Source organism: Paralichthys olivaceus, chromosome 23, assembly GCF_024713975.1.
Source record: "Paralichthys olivaceus isolate ysfri-2021 chromosome 23, ASM2471397v2, whole genome shotgun sequence".
NCBI classification, from domain to species: Eukaryota; Metazoa; Chordata; class Actinopteri; order Pleuronectiformes; family Paralichthyidae; genus Paralichthys; species Paralichthys olivaceus.
In genome coordinates this window covers 10,035,799-10,055,085 of record NC_091115.1, presented here as the reverse complement: position 1 = coordinate 10,055,085, position 19,287 = coordinate 10,035,799, and the positions used below count along the sequence as shown (strand labels likewise).

Below are 19,287 nucleotides of genomic sequence, written 5' to 3'. Positions count from 1 at the left end.
GTGTTTTAAATCTCCTCCAACCTGTTGCTACGGGAAACCACCGACGTTGTTGTTCCATATGGTGGTAACGCGTTTATTTATAAAAATCATCTGAATGCGTTTACAAAAGAAAGCTCTCTGCATGTGAAGAAAAAAGGAACCTCACACGCACATAAACACTGACTCAGACTGACCGGAAGCTGATTATCACATGGAAAGAGACTGATGGTGATGATGCAAGTGAGCTGCTAAGTTTGTTATCATGGCATAATGGATGACTAAACCCCGTGTTGTATTGAGTCTCAAGCCAAGTACGATGTGTAGATGTGAGGAAGCTAGATGGATAAAAGAGATGGGGTTCTTACCGGTGTTGGATCCAGACAGGTTGTATCTGGAGTTGGCCTTTTTGATGATGTTCTCGTGGATCTGGTACCACTCACTCTCTGTGTTACACCTGAGATAAAACAGATTATTAGAAAAATGGAACAAATAAACTTGAGATTTTCCTCATTAACGAGGACGGAAACAGAATTCTAAATGGTCAAAACAGATGCAACAGAGACAAAGATAACACATGATCCTGTATTTCCCATAATGCAACAAATCCCCAGTTTTTAACAAAGGCTTTCTGGTTGACATTTGTGGTATCCAGACCCATGCTGAGATTTTAACAGCAGATATAATCAGACAAACTGTTTTCATAGGCTGGACTCATGATGAGTAAACTTACTTTGGCCATAAGTTGAGTTCAAGTTGTCCCAAAGAATTAATAACGTGTCTATCAGGCTGTTGCTTTCATTGTTTGCAGTGTTGTTGGTTGGCAGATGGGGTAAAACAAATTTCTATTTGCAATGACGTCTCATCTAACATCAACTAAGAACTGTTCCTATCCCCTCAGTCTTACAGCAGGTGTAGAGAAAGTATGTTTTCTCCTGAGCTCAGTGTATTTGGCCAGTCAGTCTGATCCAGATATAATCTAGGTCAAACTACTGTGTCTACAGTAGCCTTCTCCGTCTCTCGGGACATTGTTTAGACTGGAATGGATCACAGAACACTTCCACGGCTGCTGGTAGACGAAAAAAAGCAAAAAACTGCAAGAGGTAAAATTACGTCTACCTTTCTGTTTGTGAAATATTGATGCTGCTACCAGTTAATCAAACTATGAGAAAAAAAATGAATTGCTTACGGTTGCATGCAGCTTCTTTAAAGGGAACTGTAGCACTAGATTTTTATGAAATATTTGATTTCTAGAACAGGCCACTGACTTACAAAATAAGAAATATAAAAATAATCACTATTAAAGTTCAGTCTATGTTTTGTGGGGATCACACACTACACAATCTTTCACCTGGAGAAACCTCCAACTAGTACATCTGTTCTTCATCTCTTTATACGGCCATAACCCCGTCCTGTGCTCTGAGTGGCTGTGGTTGTTGGTTTGTCTAGTGTGCTAGAAATCTAGTAGGAGGAAAGGATGTATTTGCGAGCCCCTCAACTTGCATCTTAGAAGAATTCACACATTCACAATCCAAACCAAAGCTTTTATCATTTGAAGTAGACATTATTTGTTGTCTTGTGTCTATTGAACATGAAGGAGACAGTTAACCAAGGGTTAAGGTTACTAATGAAAACAAATCACCCCTCCTTAGCTTCTGCTATTATTTTTTACACTGATTAAACAAAGAACAGCATGTTTATTATTTGAGTTAGAGAAGGTGGTGTCATTATTTCACCCTTTTTCAATTCCTTCAACTTTTCCTTATGATTAGTTTTTCTCATTAATTATCCAGACTGTCGCGGCACGCTTTATTCATATTTGTCCAGCTACAGTTTTATAATGAACCAAAAAATGTTCTGCCAGTTTTTCCTGTGTTATGTAGCTGTACAGTCAGACCTCATCATTTCAGCTGCAGTTGTATGCGTACCCACAAGAACTAGTCTTTCACTCTTAAGTCTGTGTATCTTACACTCAGCAAGAGAAATACCTTTGTGTGTGTGCACCCACACTACCAGCATAGATTGAATTCATTCTGTGGGAAACGCTACATCATGATAGTGTATTTGTGAGAAAGGACTTAGATGTTAGCTGTCTGCGGTGACTTACGCATAAACCTTGAGCAGGTGGTCGTCCTTAGAGTCAGCAGTGAGGAGATCGGCGATGCTGACGACAGCACAGCCAAACGGCCGCCGATACTGCACACTACACAGGTTCTTCTTCTCCCCTGCTCCCATCCTCCCTGAGCACAAACACAAAGAGGGACAGTGCCGACAGTACTGTTATGAAAGCCTGAGGGATTTGGAAAAAAAAGCATGTTGTGCTTAGAAGATTGAAGAAGCAGCAACGTAACTCCCACCTATTCTTACGATGTGAACAATGATGTAGACGTCTTTTCGCAAATCACTGCTTCCCAAATCCTGACAGATGACACAGGAAAATACACATTAGCATCAGATTCAATCATTGTCAACGAGTTGCAGAGCACTGACTGAGCTGCTTGGTTCTCTGCATATGAAGCAGGAGTTAGGTCAGCTCTACAAGTTTAAACTACTACTACACTACTCACCACAAACAGCGTGCATTGTCTCTCCGTCTTCTCCGGCGACTTGGGCAACCCGCTCTTATTCAGCCTGACGAAGAACCTTTCACTGTACAAGAGTAGATACAGAGAGAGAGGGAACACACACTGAGATGAATGGGGTCAGGAGTGATGGCTGGCTGTCATCATAAACAACTGCATCCAAGCCACAGCTAACAGAAACAGAATAAAGATTAGAAGCAATGTCAGAAATGTCAAGCGCTGCATGGTGGGCACTGGAGAAATGTCTTCAAAGTTCAAACTTCAAACTGAAGCGGTTTGAAAACAAGATCGCGAGGCGGGAGAGAGACAGGCAGACGGGGGAACTGAGACAGAGAGGAAAAAAAAGATATACAGAGCTTGAATTTCTGAACCAAATCCCCAACACATCCGACAGAGAGTACCTCCGCACTGGCTCCTGCACCGCCGGATTAAATATTCATGGTGTTGTTGCATGCTGTGGATTCTCTCTGACACTTTTTTGCCCAGATACTGGACTGTCAGCAAAAATAGTGACGGGTAACAAAAAGAACTGCAGAATTTCAGTTGTGTAACTGCCAAGTCGGTTTCATAAATCATGTTGTGAAAGAGCAAGACTGAAACCATTACTAGCATGTTGAATACAGAAGAGCTGCTCAATGACAAAGACGCTGTGCTGAAAATTGAATTTTTGTATAAAACATATAGAAATCATTGTGTAATTGCTTGGTTCAGTCAAGTCAAATAAAGCTGTTTGTTTAGCGTAACTGCCCAATGCTAGTGAGAGTTAGAAGTTACACTATAATAAATATGTGACTTAGATAGAAACAGATGAGATGAGAACATAAATACAAGCCTATTGACTTCCTCCCTCTGTCCACAAAACTATGGGATTACAGCTACGCAAGCAGCTCTGTCGGATATTTGTCCCAACTGACAGACAGACCGACATCCCCAGATCCACGATGCTATAACCAGCTGCACTGAGACCGTTGGAAAAGGAAACCTGTGGCTGGCTTCCTGTCTAACACTGATTCATAGTTTGGATCTTTTGAACACCCTCTACACTTTGAAATATAATATATAATATAAACACAGCTAGCCGTGAATAAACTGCCTGAAAAGAACAACCCTGGCCTCGAATGCTCCACGCACCCGTTTGTGCGCAGGCGTCAAATGAAGTGCATGTCGGTCAGAAACAGAAAGGACGGACACAGATCGCCTTTTCTCTTTGTGCTCCGTCCTCTCTCGCTCGCTCGCTCTCTATCTCACAGGCACTCTCAAAGCGAGCGGAGGCATCCTGCTGGGCCCCGTCTCATCCTGGCTGGTGAGCTGTGGGCTAATCCAGTTAGGTGACTTTCACAGTCCACCGATAAGCAGAGAGAAAACCTTGTAATGCACTGGCGGCTGATAATGAGCCAAGTCATTGGCACGGCTAACCGCACAAGGCTACAGCGGGCCCATTCACACCAGAATAGAGTTTACCCCCGCAGATCCAATATGACTCTACTTCCTGCTGCATGCAGCTACAATGGATTAGGATGTTTTATAATAGCTCGAGCTGCTGTTACTACAAGCTTGAAAGTTGTCGTGGCTGCTTTCCTCAATGTAACTCAGTGCGTTTGTGTATGTAGGGCAGTGGGTGCCCACGTTTGAATTAATTAGGCTCCTGATTATTAATTATACAAATGCTTATGATTTTTCATACATGTATTCCTTCAGTAGAGTTCTCCTTTTATCGTCCGTATTGGAGTAAACCAGTCGCGAGTCAGTTTGCTTTAGCCGCGGTTGTTTCGTCATTAGTTGCTCTCCGTAACTTTCCAGGCCATTTATCTGAACATATTGAGACGGATTCCTTTGCATCAGACATGAGACTTGCGTGCATGCATTCCTGAACCCTAATTAGTGCTCTACTGTTGAAACCCCAACCACCAATTAACAGCAACTCCTGCAAACACAGACACACACACGCCACCCCTCTCCTTCTCTTCGCAAGCCCTCACAGCTGCAGCGTGTTGATCACCCGAGCTGAGAGGACCAGCGTCCCCCAGCGGGACCTTATCTCTCTCTATCACCGCTCGCATTAACATAACATGAATAGCCGATTTCCCTCCTCTTCGGGCCCCCACAGCGCTCCCTATTCCCTCTCCTGATATCGATGATTGCATTAGGAGCTGTGAGCTTACCCGACATGGGGACTGAGGAGTGGGGATTTGGATGGTGACTGACTGGCGTGTAAAATACTGGATAAATTAACTGCCACTTTAGCCTACCACCCCCACCAGCTAAAAAAATGTATCTACCCTTGGAGGCCATGTGGAAAGACTAGAAAATGACTTCTGAATGGAGAAGACAAGGAAAACTTCACCCTAAAAGACACAGAAGTCCCTTTTCCACTGGTCAAAACATTTGGCTTTTGTCTGCAATGGGAATGGAGACAATTGTCATTAGCCCCCCTGGTCAAATTAATCTGCAGTAGACACTGGTGTTAACTGACTCTGGCTACAACTGGCAGTGATGGAAATGAGATGCCCGAGTGAGCGTCTCTTTTGCTTTTGTGATGTTGAACGTGATGCACCAAGGGATATTTCCTCTACTCCTTTTTTGGGGGGTTTAAATGTGAAAAAACTGTGTTCACCCGCAAATTTTCCAAAAGAGCTGAAAAAGAAAAAGAATTGACAGCAGAGACATGCAGAGACACAAAATGTGCACTTAGCCTGAGGTCTCCCTGAAAAGCACACACACACACACACGCTGTGTCCAAGTCCAGCCACCCATGAATGACCTTGTTAGACATGAGTGGAGGTCAAACTCGGAAGAGGAAAGTGTGTGAAAAGCTGCCATAAATGTGTGTTTGTTTGGAAATAGCCACGAAACACACAACACAGAGTGGGAGGATTGTGTGAGGATGGTACAGCATTCCCGTGTGTGTGTGTGTGTGTCCTGCTGAAGAGCCATTTAAGTAGTCTGAACTGAGCACAAAGAAGCTGCCATGGTGCACAGGGGCTGCTGGTGCTGGCACAGTGCAGCAACAACGGGTCGGACACCCATCTGGTCGCAGACACACACTCGCACACAAACCACCGCCACTGAGGGAAGCGCAGAAATGGCTCACTGCCAGGCAGCTTGTGTAAATGTGTGTGTGTCTGTTTGTGTGCGACCAGACAGTGAGAGACAACATTGGCAAGGTGCCACAGCAAGATTTTCCTTGAAGACAACTGATGCCATTGCAACACAAACACACACACAGAAAAGACAATGGTGAAAACCTTTCACTGCCTTTATCTCCCAAAACTGATAGAAAAATTATAATTAGCTGATTTAGGAAACAAGATAAACTGTTGTGAGGAAAATCGAGCTTTGTATCTGCTCATTATTTTTGCTCCACGGTGTATTTACTTTGAATAAATGAGCATTTTGTTTGCAATATACACTGAATATCTGAAGCTTTGACTTCATTATGTTTCTTATAATGTAAATCAAAGCCAAATACACAACAGAAGTGAAAGAGTCTAATGACTCATACCTGGCTGAGGTACTCAATCTTTAAGATAGAGAGCGAGACAGACATAGAAAGAGAAAAAGAGAAGCATAATGACAGAGACGGAGAGAGACAGCGCTTCAAGTGGAACTTAATTTGATGCTACTAGGCGTTCATTACCCACTTGAAGACAAAGCACGGACTGGAGATCAGAGAAAATGTGCCTGCATTACTGCCAAGCCTTATAGCTTACACTGCGATTCTGGATGTATGTGTTAAAAGAAACAGAAGCATAGTTAAATCCATTTGCAGGTTAAAGGTGCCACTGATCTGCTGATGTATTCTGTGCTAAGAAGCTTGTTGTTCAGGACCTGTATGTGAGAACGTGAATGTCTGAGTCAGTTACTCCTGAGTTTTTCCTGCAAGCCCCCTCGTAAAATGTCCGGAAGATGTCCAAGTGAGCCCACGTAAGAATACAGAGGGTAAATGTCAGTAGAAGTCAGGCTGACGAAGAGTTTAAAGGTTTGAGATTCAAGAGCTTTTGGTGATAAGGGCACTGGACATTTTCCTGTTGTTCCGAACGTGTCTGACTCACACAATCTCCTGCTGCGTTCTTTCAATGTCCATTCTTCGAAACAGCATTTCACTTTCCTTGTAAACACAGAGCCTATTTTCTTGTGAATTATTTATTCACACTGACGAACATTCCCCATGTGAGGTACAAAGAAACTTGCATCAACCCACTTTGCACAACAGTAATTTCGATGACTAATAAATTGAATTTCAATAGAAGTAGAAGAACATTTTTCCTTCACACAATGAGGCCCATCAACGTCACCCCCTTTCCTCTGATGTGACCCTGTGGGGCGGAGAGTGGCGTCAAACACAAGCACGACTTATCAAACGAAATTTCAAGCCACTCGTTTCCCCTTTGCCTGATGGAGCCGCTTGTTTGTGACGTGCCACGAAATTCGCTTTGAACTGTGTAACTGAGGAGCTTAAACACAGTGTTCCATTTGGCCGACGCCCAATCAGGAGGCTGCGGTGAGTGTGTTGGTGTGCGTGCGTGTGTGCGAGTGACGTGTTCAGACTCTGATGGTGACAGGCTCTTTTATGTGGACGGCAAGGACAGGTTTTATGTGAGAAAACTAGCACGGCCCGGCCCACTTTAATGTGTCCAAGTGCGTTTTAACAACCTGCTTTATTTAATAAATCTTCATGAATATAATTAGAGCAGAGTTTGTGGCATGAGAAGAAGAGAAGCTATTAGAGACGTCTGCTCTCCCACCTGCGGTCAATAGGGCATGCAAACACAACTATACAACCTTATGAACACACTTATGTTTGATTAGAAATCCTGACACAGGGTGATAATCTTTTGAATATTGGCATTGAAACGGACACCACAACGCATTTTCTTTTCTTTTCTTCAAGCTGCTTTCAGGCATGTACCTAAGTCTTGTCCTGAAATTTTCCGGAGGGGCTGTATGTGAGAACGCAAGTGTCTCAGTCAGAAAAATCTCCTGATGAGGCACACGCGGCCCCTATTGGCTGTCCAGCATGGCTTCCAGGGTAGGAGGGTGGGCTTCCATCGTCACACACGTAGTCTAATCATCGCCTCTATGTATATAAAGGGCACCAAGCTGTGGAAGCCCTAGACAAGCTTTAATGCATCATATCCCTGAGGGTGTGCTGCCCTCCACAAAATATCTGGACCCAGTTTTCTGACATTTTCCAGAGTTCAGGTCTGAAAACAGCATGAAATAAAAAAGGGATTCGTTTCTCCTCGTCTTTACCTGAGCGGCCGGCTCTCTCGCCCGTCATAAATGTGGAAAAAGACTTCGAGCTCCTCTCCCAGGTTGGCGCTCATCAGGCTCTTCACGTGGACAAACAAGTGATGGGTGCTTGCGGGTGCGGTGGTCTCCTTCTTACGATGCCGGTGTTCCATCTATCGAGAGGGAGGAGAGGAAATTAGTCTGCAAATTTACACAAATGCAAAAGATTAAATAAATAAAAGTGATTAAAATACTAAAATTCCATACTGTTGTGATAACGGTTTGAGGGTCTGGATTTGGGAAGGTTAAAAAAACAGTAAAATCCATAATCTCCTTAAACCCAGGATCAAAGCTTCTTCTACAAATTCAGTTAATGCTCAGGGAAAAAAACATGTTGGTAATATCGCTCTAACTACATCCAAGAGCTGCTGTATTTTAAGTTTCCCAGTCGAAGATTATTAACATCCCTCTGAGACATCTCACTGTTGGGAGGAGATTCTTGCACATTTGCATATATATTTGAAGACAGTCAAAAAGAGATATAGATTTTGTTGATATTGATTCGAGTTAATATAACATGTGATATCGCAGGCCGTCAGCAGCACCTAAGGCTATGATGTGAGCTTCATTGTGTGACTGTTTCTTTGTTGCCGGAGAAGTGAACGCACACAGGACCACAAATGGATGTGAATACAAAGGTTTACGTAAACACTTCAACTGATTTGAGATTTATTCAGGCAATTTTTGCTTTCACAGAAAACAATTATGTCCTTTTTACCTAGAAAAACAGCTTACATCATTTCAAACAGGTATAAAAGCAACAAACGTGTTTTCTCCGTATTTATGAACCTCTTATCTTTAAGTAGGATAATTAGTTTATTGACACAAAGACATTTTATTGCCATGACGTGCATCCGCTTTCAAATGGATTCTTAATTTCCGAGAAAAAGGAACAGAAGCAGTTAATCTCACTGAATACAAATGCATGCAGAGAAACAGTCGCACAACATAGAATCAAATCACATCTCAGTGTCTGGTGGTGCAGAGGCACTGTCTGATATTACATGCTATATTAAGTCAATCTATATCAGAGTATATTTTTTTAAAAAGCCCCACAGAGCACGGTGCAGCTTGGTAAATACCATCCGGATCAGCTCGCACATTACGGCTCAGTTTTTGAGAGGTTCGTCCTAATCTGCCGTCAACGTCCAAAAATACAAGGACACACACACACATCCAAACACACACAGAGCGCCAGATGGCCACACGTGCCCCTGCCAAATTTTGCTCCATATTCACTTCTGTAGTGGGATGTAAATAGATGGGAAAGGGAGAAGGAGGAAGATGCAAGGTTAGAGTGCAGTAGAGCATCACCACAGGAAAGCTGAAGAAAGCTTGATAAAATACAAAAACAACTGGAATGGCAACAGTTTCCTCTAAAACCACATTTGCTGCATCTATGTTTAAACCCTCGTACTTTTAAAGGACTTTTGGGTTTAATCTCTGAAAGTATATTCTCATATTGCAGTAAAATGTGAGCTTAACAGCGACTGTCTAGAGCACAGGTTCCCAAATGTTGTCAGCCCCTGACCGTCAAAATAACAGTGTCTCAATAAAGTGCTCATGAAAGAATGTTTCATGTGTTGCTTCATCTTTTGTGTCAATTATAGCTAAAATATATTCATTTAACTCTTATTAAATTGTTTGTGTTTTTTCAAAATCATTTTTCTTTTCCTCGCAATCCCCCCAAGTGGTCCCAACCCCTGGTTTGAGAAGCACTGGCCTAGATACTTACATAGTAAAATACATGATATATTTTTGGAAAACAGTTGACTGCACTGTATGAAGACACAAACATGGTCCTCTAAGATTTAAACATGACAGAACATTACATCACAAATCATTGTACAGTTGCAATATTTGTCAGGATGATGAATATGTTTTGATTTGTCCCCACTGCTCTGCCCCACCGCAGCTCCCGGAAGAAAACACACTGGAGGGTGATCTAACTGTTTGTAACCAGATCTGTTTTTCATTCTGTGCACAACAGGGCTGAGCTGGTTTTGACACAGAATGACTATGTTCTGGAAAGCCTAATTTATGCTGTGGGATTTTATTACGGAGGTTATTTTCAGTTTGTCATTAAAGCTGCCCGGCGGGAGCACTGTGTGGTTATACGACAGCTTCAGCATGACTAGACACAACGGCGCAGACATGACAGCGTTGGAATAAGGCTGGTGGCGGTCCCGCTGGCAGCACATAATGTTTCGGGTAACGAGGGGAGGCCGAGAGGGAGAGATCGCTGAACACAGGGGGCACGGTCGTGTGTGTGTGTTTGGCGAAGCATCTTATTATTGTTGACAGTGTAATCTTTCCCTAAACAGCACGACACAGCACCGAGAGGAGTGACTGTCAAAATACAAGGAGATTCTAAAAGGAGAGAGGGGTCAAACTGAGGCCAAAGAGAAACTGCTACAACCCTCTCCCACAGAGCCATCTTCCTCTCATTTCCACATTAAGCTTCCTTTTATTCATCTTTCTAGATTTGTGCAATCGAGCAATAGATGCATGCTCAGGCTTTTAAGCTCTTCAGTTTTACTACAGCATGTCCAGGGCGTGATCTGTCACTGCCGTCCAATCTGCCACTATCTGTCGTCAGTGAGTCCATCACTATGGGGTCTAAACTCAGCTCAGTGGGAACTCAACAGGAGACTGAAGTCACTCTCCACACAAAAAACAAACAGAAGGTCTGAAGCTGACTTGCCGTGACACGACAGGGAGCATCACCAACTGATCGTGACACTGGGGAGACAACAAGGAATTTGAAGAATGATCATTTTCTCAAATTATTAATAAAATGACTTACAAGGGCCTGTTTTCAGGAGTCATAGCAAATGAGTCACATTAAAATCGGACCTCAAACTCCTAGACTTTAGTGGGGCTGTGCGACACGACAACATAAACTTTGTTAAATTCGTCTTTTATTCGTTGTGACATGATGGACATGAGATTGATCAGAGCAATGGGAATCAACCAAATTACAAAACTTCTGGGCCAAAAAAACCAAAACAATTTCCAGGAAGAGGCTAAAATACTCCTTAGCACTATGGGTTTGTCACTACAAGTCATACCTTTCACAATACTCTTGGTCATTCCTCCACAATTATAGAACCACATTTTATTGAGTGCCCGACCAATATGGATTTTTGAGTGCAGCAAATAAACAATATATTCAAACAATACACAATATAAACATAAATATGACTAGTTTTTTCTGTACAATAAAAGTTTTCATATCAGCGTAATGTGCATATTGGAAAACACAGATACTAATACTTCTGTGAAAGGGTGGTACCGGACCATTATTATTGGCAAAACAATAAATTGGACAGGCTGTGGTTTAATTGCAAGAAATTCATCACAAATGTTGTGAAGTCAAATGGTAAAAACCTGTGTGAAGACTTTATCCTTCTCAGTATCCTCTTTATTTCTCCCTGGGCAGACATGACATAATTCCTCTACACAATGCAGCAGTGAAGCTACATTTTCTCACAGTAACACCCTCTGCCCTTTCAACTCACACACACACACACACACACACACACACACACACACACACACACACACACACACACACACACACACCAGGTAATCTCCGTCTCAATTTAATTAACCCGCACCACAGCGGCTCGGTGCAGAAACAAAGAAGCTGCTCTTGTAAACCAAGATCTCACAGAAAAATACTGATGTCATTAGGCTCAATGTGATGGTGTTTTATGTCTTTGTGTGAGCGAGTGTGTGTATGACACCAATGTCTGTGCCTTCATCTCGTCCCCAGCAAAGGACTGGGATTGTAGTCATTTGCTGATTGTGTACTGTACACCATTTAATAGAGGTGCATTAAGCTTTCATCCTGCTGCCTGCTTTTGTTTTGACTAACAAAAAAAGAAACAGATGGATTAAGAGCTTCAATTACCCCTACAAGGGAAAGCCGTCACAGTGTGTGTGTCTGTTTGTGTGTTTGTGTATCTGCGGGTGCGATACAATTCTCGCTGCACTGTACAAGGGGCAGAGAAGTGGTTGCCAGGGTAACAGCGGTTGGGGCTTGGAGAAAGCGGGAAGGAGGTGCAGGGAAGAGGGGAAGGAGGGAATGAGGGAGAGGGGTTTGAGGACAAATGGAAAAAGGAGGAATTTATTCATTTGATGCTAGTGCTGGTGCTATTCCAGAGTGGCTAACACTGAAACTGAGTTCGCTGTTTGTTAATATTGTGTAAAGCAGATAAAATACTCAATTTAGCACAACAATCTAATATTATTGTGTTTGTAATTGCCTCTGGATAATTTCATGCCAACATGGACAAAAATGCCTCAAAGTAAAATAAATAAGTGTTGCTGGAGTTTCTTCAAGCCTTTGAAGAATTCAGAAAAATTGATAATTGTGTGCAATGTGGAGCATAATATCTCTTTTACACTGAAACTAGAGTTTCGGGTTAGGGTATACGCAGGTTTTCTAAACATGGGTAAACCCACTTTAAAGGGCGATTACCTTCTTTCCTGTTGCCAGAAGAGGAGTTCAGCCTTTCTGTTTTCCCCCAGTGCACCATGTTCCACATCACAAACTCATCGACCACTCGCCTCACTGTCTTGCCAAATTAGCACATTCACCCAGGTGTTGTGTACACCAGTCTCACTCTTGTATAGAGGTTTTCTGCATTGCTCTCCCTGTTTAGCTCAGCTAGGGGTTATCCAGGGAGGAGCTGTCAGCACCTAGCCTAATTGTGTTTCCATTAGTTGCAATAGATGGTTTAATTATGACGAGAGTGTTGCTGAGTGATTCTTTTATGTTTCTAAAACTGGAATTGTGAAAGTACAGTTTAAGGAACCTGGTGGGAGAATGGGGCTGGTGTGATCTGCCACCTGCCAGCTTTGAGCAAGAGGTTTCACAGACTGCTGTCAGTGATGGATAGCTTCTCTCCTAACCCCAGAGGTTAGCTGGAAGAGAGATGGCCCCTGAGTGAAGACACTGGTAAAACAACGCAGTTTGCCTGAAGCAAGTAGCAGCTGTAAGTCAGCGAGGGACAATTTCAAAACGTATTCTTTCAAGACAAAATGGTGACAACCTGGACTGTAGTAATAGATATACTGATCCGTCCATTATCTCTACAGCTTTTCCTTTGAGGGTCGCGGCTGACATTGAGCGAGAGGTTGGGTACGCCCCGGACAGGTCACCAGTGTATCACAGGGCTAATAACCATCATTGATAAAGTTCAAACCTGTGAGGTGCTAACCACTGCACCACCATGTCCCCCAACAGTTCCACATATAATTAAAATGTACAGAACCATTTTAAGCTATTTTGAGTTGAGTTAATTTATCTGCATTTAGCTGTTGATAAAGTTTAGCCAAAATGTTGCCTGGGCCTCAAACATTATGTGTTGTGGAGAAATGTTCAACTTTAGTGATAAAATAAATGAGTCAAACTGTAAACAGTGTACAGAGATAGCCGCTGTCTACACATTAACAATAATTTATGTGCTCTAAGACTTATGTCCATCCTACATTGAGAGATAAGGCTCAAATACACCGCACTTTTAAAAACTGATTGTCATCAAGAGGCTGAGATGAGCTCTTTTGGACTTAGCCTCTCATACAAGGACACTTCAGCAGGGAAAATGTTGAAACAAATCCTGTAATCACCCGCACTTCACCACCCAACTCCAATCACGTGAAGAAGAGGTGTAAGATCACTTACCAGTCTGTAAAGCTCTGTGACGCTGATTTCATCTGGGTCCACCATGCTGAACTCTCGCCTGGGCACCAGGTCCAAGCCGAGTTGTCTTTAACACAAAGACACACACAGGACATACACAAGATCACACAAATCATACACATACTAGAATCATATTTAATTCATATCTTACTGGTGGTGCACAAAACAGACAAGGTCGACTGAATTGAGCATCAGCTACAAGTGCACACGTACACACACACACACACCAGTGTTGTCAGATCAGCAGTGTAAGTTGTCTAAATAAAGTTGACAGATCTTCCTCCTCTCTGAGGCACAGATGAAAGAGAAAATTCCCCTTTAGCCATCTACTCTTCCTGCTGTCCTCTTTTACCCACCTTTCTCCGACTGCTCCCTTGCACCTCTTCCTCTCTCCATCCTTTAACCCCCCTAGTTTCAGTTACAGTTACATCAGTTACTTCAAACTGCCTCTCACTTTCTTCCTATCCTCCTTCTTTTCCTCCCCTTATCCTCCTCTAGGCCAACTTCATCTCAATGGACCAAAACAGAGTGTGTCCCCTTGACAGCAATAAAAGAGGCAGGCCCGGTCAACCACACAACTGCCCACGAAGAGGGGCTGCCCGGCCATCTCCTCAATAACGAGGAGGGGAAATCAAGGAGGGTGAAGGGTAAGGACGAAGAGAATGAGAGAACTTGTGAGTTTTTTTGTCCTTATTTCACTCATGGCATGAAGAGGAAAGAGAGAAGAAAGAAAAGAGAGTGCAGGGATGTCTGTGTGAGAGGGGGGGGATGAGATTTGACGGAGTGAAGAGAGTGCCTGCAGGGAGGGTAGGTGACAACAAAAGACAGAGGAGCAGGGAGAGAAGAGAAGAGCCCAGAGAGAGAAAGAGAGAGTCTAGGGAACGAGTGAAAGAAGAGTTAGAGAGCTGCAAGGAGCTAAGAATGAAGCTAAGAAGGGAGAATAAACAAGTTACTCTTTTATGTGAAAGCACAAGTGAAGAAGCTATTTCAAGTGTAAGTTAATTTAAACCAAACAATCTCATTGGCAGATAATATTGTGGTGAATTTGCAGGTTTAACAGTAGATCATAAACTACAGATCACATATGCTTGTATTATAAACAACCATATAAACATGTTTCTTCATCTTTCCAAGTAAAAGAAGCACCAGATTATAATTTCATATCCGTTGATGTGCAGAAGCCTAAATTATGTTTTAGATCATGAAAGGTGCCAGGAAAGGTGCAAAGGTGTTGTACGGCAATGTATACCTGCTTTAGTACACTTCAAAGATCACTATGAAAAAAGAGAAATAAAGTTTTGTTCACTCAACAGCTGCCTCAGTTGCCAGCCTCCTTCTTTTCTACATGTGCTCTGTAACTGAGTTCTTTCACACCACTTGGAAATCCAATTACGTATGTTCCCTTGTTCTTAACGTCAATAAACATAACATGAAAAGTCTAACCCTCGTCCTAATGATGTAAGTGGCCAGTGTGTGTGAATAAAGGTGTACAGGAGTTGTGTTTGACCATCCCCACAGCAGGGACTTCACTGAGGAGCTAAACTCGGTATTTGCAGTAAAAGCACTTTTAAGTTCTGCAGGGTTCTTGCTTCCCTGGGAAAGTTTATAATATATGCATGAAACATGAATTTTGTAGTGCCTTGCATTGAAAAGACAGTCTAGCCAGCGACCAACTTGCAAATCCCTAATGACTAATGATAACTATACGGGCATGAAATATTACGGGGTTTTAAAAAAAAACCGAAATCAATAAGGTTATTTGATGCACGACTATAAAACGTGACTCTGCTCTGCGCTTGAAGCCATATTGTGGACATTTGAAAAGAAGCGCCCACTTCCTGTCTGCTTGTCGTCTACTCACTCGTTGCCCCAGTCCAATCTCGCCGTGATGTGCTGCTTCACATCCCTCATGCGGTCGTGGGTGAGGTGGCCCACCAGCACCTGCCTCCTCAGGTCCAGGATTTCATTCATCACGTGCCAAAGCCGGTGGAACAAATCCCCCTCGTTCTTCTGTGAAGGGAGAAAAACGAAGAGGCGGAAAAAGTGAGAGACAGGCAAAGGCGATGAATGAATGGGAAATTGACAGACGAGAAGATAGAGGGGTAAGCAAATGATAATGTGAAAAAACACAGTTGTATCAAACCCCAGAAATGTACGTGAAAAAGTAGCAGAACCAACAGTAGAGGCTCGAGAACAAGAGGGTGACCAAGACAGAGAAGCAGAAATGGATTTGTGCAAATTAGCTTCAATGTCCTGCTGCTTCTTTGCCTCAAATTTATGCACTTTGATCCGGGAGTATTCATCAGCTTAATTTAATCAGCACCCCAGATAGCTTAATAGGCCACAAACACAACCAATCTCACCAATGAATGTGCACGAGAAAAGCTTTGACTGTTTGTAGCATTTAAATTACCCAGGGCCAAATAAATTCCCTTCATGAGAAATGCAAAAGAAGCAGCTTTGCTTTTGCAGAAGTGCTATTTGAATCAATGCATGTTTCCTACCACGTAGAGTTGTTTCCACATGGCACCCCAGTCTCGCAACGTTGATGTCATCTCTGTGATGACGGAGTCTTCAACAGGGGTGACGGTCTCAAATTGCCTGCAAAAAGGAAACGGATAAAACCTTTTTTCACAGCCTGCACACATAAATGACAAAAGAATAAGAAGCAGAACATTACTTACCCTTTATTCTTGACATGGGCATTTTTCAAGTGGATGTAGCTGCAAGGGAAGATCCCCTTTGGGCAGAAGGTAAACATGTTATTAAGAAGTGCTTCAAATGATCCCACCTTCCTGCAGCATTAGAGTTTAACTGGTTATGGGAAAATGCTGCACGTGATCAATAAAGTACACAGTGTGTTTGTGAAAAAGAGATAAAAGCACAGAGCAATGGGATTTAGGAGACACAAAAAAAGATGAAAGTGTGTGTGTGTGTGTGTTCCTTTAATAAACTGCCTCTTGCTCCCTACTGGCTTGCGGATCAAAGTAGAACTTATGTTTAAGTATCTCTGGATAAATGCAACAGACACACACTTGATGCTTTACTCCACAAGCGACTGTGAGTCATACTTCGAGCTCATGTCGCTCATCTTCCATTTATTTGTGCCGTGCAATGTTTTCTGCAATGAGACGTGCAGCTTAATTAGCAGAAGATATTACATTTAGTTTAACTGGTTGGTTTTTGAGCAGGAAAGGTTTTTTTATTGAAAACGTTTGAGTGTCAAATGGAGTTTGTTGTTTTTTTAGTTGTAAAAGAGTCACTTGACTTTTGGTATACTGCTCTGCAGCTATTTGTTATACTAATACTTTAATGAGCACATTAAATTGTCCACAATCAGATTGTGAGTTTGCCTTTCACATATGAAGAATGCAGCCGATTTGTCTGGGTCAGACGCGTTCACAACAACAGGAAAATGTCAGTGACATTCAGATGAAGGGGGGCGCCTGGGTCGAGCATGAAGGGGACAGGACGTGATGTAAACGTTTTTTTGTTTTCAACACTTTGACCCTTGTTCTGATACTTAAATTGCTGAGAGGAACAGTCTCAGACATTTGTCCCTCCTGAAGATTTCTCGACTTCAGTGCATGTTTGAAAACAGCTTATGAAAGACTTTTATTATAAATGGCAAACAGCAATCTGTTTGACAGAACCTGAAATGCAGAAGTGGTTTTGACAGCGAGGGACATCTTCTCATATTAATGTTCTTTCTTCTGTTCCTGTTAGAGGATTATTGTGTCATTTTTTAAATAAAAATCATGACAGAGGAAATTATATTTTATCAAGTGCGTTGAGGCCAATTTATGATTTGTGATAATGAGCTATAAAAATGGACTTTTTGGCCTATTGATGTAGTTGAATGGAGCTAAACTATCATTCATTTTATGATATGTTAATGTGCATTTTCTGCTGTGACATGTCAATGAAAAATGGCTGTTATTAGACAATTTTCCACTGAGGGCCCTGAATGCCCACGCACATGTTTTAACTCACTGTGGCTGATGAAGCCTCTGCTCATATTTAAGCTGTTCTGGGAATTACATGATGCCATCAACCTCCACAGAGGCCTAATAATGAGACGAAACCTACGAATAGACCTTTTAAACTCTCTAACTGCAGGGAAAGCCCAGGTGTTATATGAACATTACCAACCAACAGGCGGGTGACTCAGGCACAGTCTATGCACGCCCTCGCAGCTTTAAATAAAAATTCTTATCACGCAAAACACGTTTGAGGATGGATCATGTGTGTGTGTGAGGTTTAGATCCAACTTAACAGATGAATGGATGGAAGCTTTAACCACATGCAGCCGATGATACACACATGCTGAGCGTTGTTACCAGACTAAAACGTGCAGCTGAAGCGACTGACAATCAAGTGTTATGATAGCAATAAAAGTATAGCTGATGAAATGTGTCATTTACAGTTGTCATCTGATCTGAGTTGATTCAATTTCCAGTTGTAGCAAATAATGATGGACCAGAGGAAGACTTTCAGTTTATACAGCATTCATTAAAAAGTAGAGTAAGAGTTGAATGGGTGTGTAAATGAGGGACAGGGAAACTAAAGACAAACAAAACACACAAAGAGTTGTTTAACACACCTTGATATTAGGATTCTTCAAGATGAATCCTCGGTACCAGCCTGCAGAGAGAAAAAGCACTGCTTTAATTTACAGTATGTCACAATAAATATTGCACCAGAGCCCGTCTGATATTGAATTTTGCAGATTTTAGGGACTCGAAATGTTTTGATACTGAACTTGTTTTTACATAAACTATAATATTTTCTGCATTGTTCAGAGAGAGAGGCATCATGTGTGTTTCGTCAGTATCAGAGCAGCACTCAAGAGCCCTGTGTTAAATAGCAACTTGTTTTTTAAAAAGCTTTGTATGTAGTGACCACAAGCAGATGCAAGGCAGAATAAAGAGCCACACAAAGCCACTGCACGCTCTGCAAACCTCACTGTGACTAGTCCTCTCGCAGGTGAGGAGATTTTTTTTTTGCACAGAGGACAATGTGTTAAAGCTGTGGCTTGCATACGCTCACACTATCCCACGCATCACACAGTCCAATCTGAGCTCAAGCCAAGTTATGCATGCTTGACGCTTCTGCAAATCACAACACTGAAACAAACTAATTTAATTACAATGGAGGCTTTGAGCTCGTGCTTTTTTCCTAAACATGTGGTATAAAGCTCATTCCACTGTTCCAGTCATTGAAAGTCCCACTCGCTAAATAGCTCAAATGTAAATGTCTTGGATGAGTCTAATAAACGTCTGTGAGTAGTGTTTTTCTGACTTGTTTCGAGACATGCACAGCTAGAATAGCATCTCGTAATGTGTCTGGGTCTGCGCTGTGGAACGTAAGCTCAGTATTTCCTAGATGAGTCAATTTTTCAGTAGCAGAGGTCAAATGCTGTTATAGCTCTCTGCGAGGTTTTAATGTGGGTCAAGGAGGGAACACATCTGCAGTAGATCAGCAGGTTGTAAAAACCAATCAATGTTTTTAAAGCAGATATTCTCAACCACGGGTACAGACATATCTGACGCACAGTACTTTCACTACACTTAAAAGATAATCTGCACTTTGTAAAGCGTTGGAAATCTCAGTTTTAGTCAAACTATGTTTACATGTGGACGAGAGGCTTGAACGCAGACGAACAAGTTCGTTTTGAAAAAATGAATGTAGACAGCGTGTCGATAGAACATGTGACCTACATGTTGA

General features: G+C 42.3%; 1 protein-coding gene across 6 annotated transcripts in view; it reads right to left on the bottom strand.

Moving 5' to 3' along the window:
* dock4b (dedicator of cytokinesis 4b) overlaps positions 1-19,287 on the bottom strand; it is a 107,172-nt gene that overhangs the window by 57,637 nt on the left and 30,248 nt on the right. For all 6 annotated transcript variants that reach the window (XM_069519653.1, XM_069519654.1, XM_069519658.1 and 3 more), the window contains 10 exons: positions 18,164-18,204; positions 16,245-16,300; positions 16,065-16,161; positions 15,422-15,570; positions 13,543-13,627; positions 7,812-7,963; positions 2,544-2,625; positions 2,334-2,394; positions 2,084-2,216; positions 345-433 (listed from right to left, as the gene is read on the bottom strand). In XM_069519653.1, coding sequence (XP_069375754.1) covers positions 345-433; positions 2,084-2,216; positions 2,334-2,394; positions 2,544-2,625; positions 7,812-7,963; positions 13,543-13,627; positions 15,422-15,570; positions 16,065-16,161; positions 16,245-16,300; positions 18,164-18,204 — 945 coding nt within the window. The remainder of the gene's footprint in view (positions 1-344; positions 434-2,083; positions 2,217-2,333; positions 2,395-2,543; positions 2,626-7,811; positions 7,964-13,542; positions 13,628-15,421; positions 15,571-16,064; positions 16,162-16,244; positions 16,301-18,163; positions 18,205-19,287) is intronic.